The sequence below is a fragment of the Herpailurus yagouaroundi genome, unplaced genomic scaffold, assembly GCF_014898765.1.
Source record: "Herpailurus yagouaroundi ecotype Mexico unplaced genomic scaffold, PumYag 67793, whole genome shotgun sequence".
Classification (NCBI taxonomy): domain Eukaryota; kingdom Metazoa; phylum Chordata; class Mammalia; order Carnivora; family Felidae; genus Herpailurus; species Herpailurus yagouaroundi.
Window position 1 is genome coordinate 15731971 of NW_024420586.1, and position 4009 is coordinate 15735979.

A 4009-nucleotide genomic window follows, 5' to 3' on the forward strand; every position below is an offset into this window, starting at 1 on the left:
AGCTGCTGCATGGTATAATGAAATCTCTTTAGAAACAAGATTGAGTCAGAAGCTTAGAGATGCACCTTACTGTTTTAAAAACTGCTGTTACAATGTTCTAAACACTGTGATCTTTCCAAATGTGTTTTCTGTATTAGTTTTGTACTGTAGACAATAGTTCATCATAAACTGGACTCTATAGTGTTTAAAGCAATGTTATTTATTGGCTTATCCTTCCCCATATTTATGTACAGTCTACTTAATCATATGAAACCTGTGATAATCCTTTGCCTTAAAATAAAATCCAATGCTAAATATTGAGTGCGCTCAAATTAATAATTCTAAGCTACAAATTAACTTCTCCTTTAAAGCTTAAGACAGTGTCAAATAAAATATTACACAAATATTCTGCGGAGTGTTGCTGTCTATTCTGTATTTGTGACTGTGTATGTATCTTGATCCAGGGCATGGTGGCCTGCTGGGTTCTATAAATAGATATTAGTAATCCTTTTAGAGAATGGGCCTGCTACCTCTCAGCTGTCGGCTGAATCTTCCTCTTAACCCTTGTAAATAGATTTTCCTATGCCACACAAGAATGAAGAAAAACAGTCCTGTGTGTTCTCTTCCTGTACCATTTTTGTCTTGATTTCTTCTGAATGTTCATATTCTATTTGTGTTGACAACATTTTCCTAAGTAGAAAAATGCCAGATATGCCTTATGATTGATGGAATCGCCTCATTTCAGCAGGGAAAGGAACGTTGTCATTATTAAGGTCTGATCCCTTATGGAACAGGTTAGGACCGGAGTTCCAGAGAGATTTAGCGGGTTGCTTAAACTCCGAGGGACAAGGGTGGGCTGAGCCCATCCCGACATTCACAAGGTTGTCACAAGCTCAGTGAGTGAAAAGGAATTATGTTAGTCCCGGCCTGGCACACACTAGCAAGCAGAGGTATGCCTTGGGCTAGAAAACCATTTCCTTATTAGGTCCTGGTTTTCACTCTGTGTTAGCCATAGTTAGAAAGGAATACATTTTGTAGGCAGTTTTTCTGGGAGAGAAGGTAGTGGCTTCGAAGGATTGTCTGATGCTCCTTCACCACTGGATGCAATGTTTTACACCACTGTGTCTGGAAGACTGAAGGGCACGCTTATTCGGCCCATTGAAATGGTGAATCCTGGGTACATGACTTTACACTTGTACTTTGAAAAGCATCTCTGTGGTCTGGTTATTTTTAAGTGACCGGAAACGCTGGTCCTTTGAGGAATTAGGCGTTCCCCAGGCCCACAAAATAGAGACTGGGATGTAAAGGCATCTGGGCCCCATTGGTTGCAGTTTTTCAAAGGGATGCGATCCGGAGCTGGGGACAAGGGCTCTAGGACCCAGAGGCTGAGCGCGGGGCCAGCTGGGCCCGCCGCAGCCGTTGGGGCTGCGGCAACAGCGGTCTTGGGACGCGAGTTCGCGGCTAGCCTGAGGTCGGTCGCCGCAGAGACGCAGCGGGCACCGCGACGCGCGGGCGGCGCACCGTGCGCGTGGGCGTGTCTCAGCGGGGCCGCGCTCCCCGCCCCACCCCGGCCCGGCCCGTCGCCCCCAGGCCCAGCTCCAGCGCCCCGGCCTCTGGGCCAGCCCCGTGCCCTCGGCGGGCTGCGCGGAGCGCGGGAGAGTTCGGGGCCGGGCATATGTCCGGAGCCCCTCGGGCAACCGCCGCCGCCGCTACTGCGTCCGCTGCCGGTGCGCGCCGCTGACGCGCGGAGATGAAATTCCCGGGCTCCGTGCTGGCGTCCGTGTTCCTGTTCGTGGCCGAGACGACGGCGGCGCTGTACCTGAGCAGCACCTATCGCTCGGGCGGGGACGGCATGTGGCAGGCGCTGACGCTGCTTTTCTCGTTGCTGCCCTGCGCACTCGTGCAGCTCACGCTCCTCTTCGTGCACCGCGACTTCAGCCGCGACCGCCCGCTGGTGCTGCTGCTGCACCTGCTGCAACTCGGGCCGCTCTTCAGGTGCGTGCGGGTCCCCGGCCCCCTCCCCCACTGCCCTGGCGGAGGGGGCGGCCTTCCGGGAGGAGCGGGTGGCTGGACCCGGCGCCGGGCCCAGGCCGGCCCGCCCTGCTCCTGGGCCCCACAGTTCCAGTCACGCGAATGCGACGGGATCCGGGGAGAGTGGGAATAAAGCTGGGGCGGACCGCGTTCCTGTTAGGTTCTCGCCTAGGGCATTGCCAATATTCAACTGCACTTGACCAACAGAAATGGCAATTGCATGTGGTTGGACCTCATGAAATGCAAGTCTTCTCTGGGGTCGGGTGCGCTCTGGCAGGATTGGCTTGTGTCGTGACAAACCCTTGAGAAGTGTGTGGGCCAAATCGCCTTTAGAGCAAAAAGCGTGTGCAGATTCTTTAATGTGCCAAACACGTGGAGTTTACTGTGTGCCGGGCACTGTTCTGAGCACTTAGCAAATATTAATCTACTTCTCATACCGAGTTCTAGAAATCCACGCATCGTTCTCTTGGTGTAGAAAGGTACAGGGTTGTAGACATGCCTTCCGGCCTTGCCTAACTTAAAACACAGTCGTTGAAGCTGGAACATAGAGTATCATGAAGACAGAAAGTTGCAGTGCGTTAAGAAAAACTATTAGTGACATTTCTGGAAATTAATTTTTATTAACACAGAGCAAGTAGACTGCATGGTAATGAGGTAGACTCTGGCAGATCTAAGGACCATGAAGAGAGTTTAAAATGTGTTGTTTTGACGGCTTTCAACCCTGTAGGAAACGCAAAACAAAGGATTTTTATCTGGATTAGAAAGCAGTTTCTAAGACTGAATTTAGACACAGGTGATAAAGGAATTGGAAGAGCTAGAAAGGCCACAGCTCAGCTACCAGAAAATTCAGCTAGCCAGGAACCTTTCCTACCAGGCACTATCTCCCCACCCCCACCCCACCCCCAACACACACATAGACAAAAAAAAAAAAAAAAAAGAAGTCCAGTGGCAAGATAGATTTCAGAGAGCCCTATTGTAAAACTTCGCACCTCGTATTAAATACAGCTATCCCCACCGACACTCAACAATACTGACTTGGGGTTCACACACAATCAGGACAAACTTGGTTAACAAGTTTCCCAGCTTCCAGAAGCCACAGAATCCTAGAAGGGAAGAGAAACCGGTACATAAGCAGGACTAAGGCGTTGCTACTGCCATCTAAGAGCAAGAGAAGGGTTGCGGGGTGGTGGGAAAGGGGAGAGAGAGAGAGAGAGAAGAATTTTTAAAGTCGTGCCGTTTGGAGCCATTTAGTGAGGAATTAGTCTTCTCTGGCCAAGTAGGCTACAGCATCCTGACTATAATCCTGCTCAGTAAAATCAATGGGATCTGATTTTGGGCAAGGCACTCATCATTTATTAACCTCACCTGGGAAAAGAAAACTCACTGCTCACATTTAAATGAAGTGACAGATAAAGGGGGACTGATGTTTCTCAGGGCTCCTTGTGCTGAGTGGTTTGGTAGGAACTTATATCCCTCAGTACATTGAATCCTCAGCTTGAAGTAGATGTCACTGTTCTCATTTTATAGATGAGGAAAATGACACCCCAGGCCACATTCACAAGGCTTCTTAGAAATGGAGTTTGGTTAATTATGTTCCCTGCTCTCTGTGAAAGAAAGCAGAAGATTGTGGAGTACGTTTTACCAGTAACTTCCATCTTAAATTAAGTAAGTTTGGTCATCTTGGCAAAATTAAAAAATACACAACCTAAATAGCTATCCGGGTGAGTGATCTCTACCATTACTGCCATTTAAAATATTTCTGAATTAGGGGCGCCTGGGTGGCGCAGTCGGTTAAGCGGCCGACTTCAGCCAGGTCACGATCTCGCGGTCCGTGAGTTCGAGCCCCGCGTCGGGCTCTGGGCTGATGGCTCAGAGCCTGGAGCCTGTTTCCGATTCTGTGTCTCCCTCTCTCTCTGCCCCTCCCCCGTTCATGCTCTGTCTCTCTCTGTCCCAAAAATAAATAAACGTTGAAAAAAAAAATTAAAAAAAAAAAAAAAAA

The 4009-nt window shown here is 49.2% G+C and overlaps 1 protein-coding gene across 1 annotated transcript in view; it reads left to right on the plus strand.

Annotated features, from left to right (window-relative positions):
* Positions 1-1612: 1612 nt before the first annotated feature.
* The window catches only part of XK (X-linked Kx blood group antigen, Kell and VPS13A binding protein), a 51821-nt gene continuing 49424 nt past the window's right edge, over positions 1613-4009 (plus strand). The window contains exon 1 of the mRNA XM_040468821.1: positions 1613-2133. Coding sequence (XP_040324755.1) covers positions 1730-2133 — 404 coding nt within the window. The 5' untranslated portion in view covers positions 1613-1729. The remainder of the gene's footprint in view (positions 2134-4009) is intronic.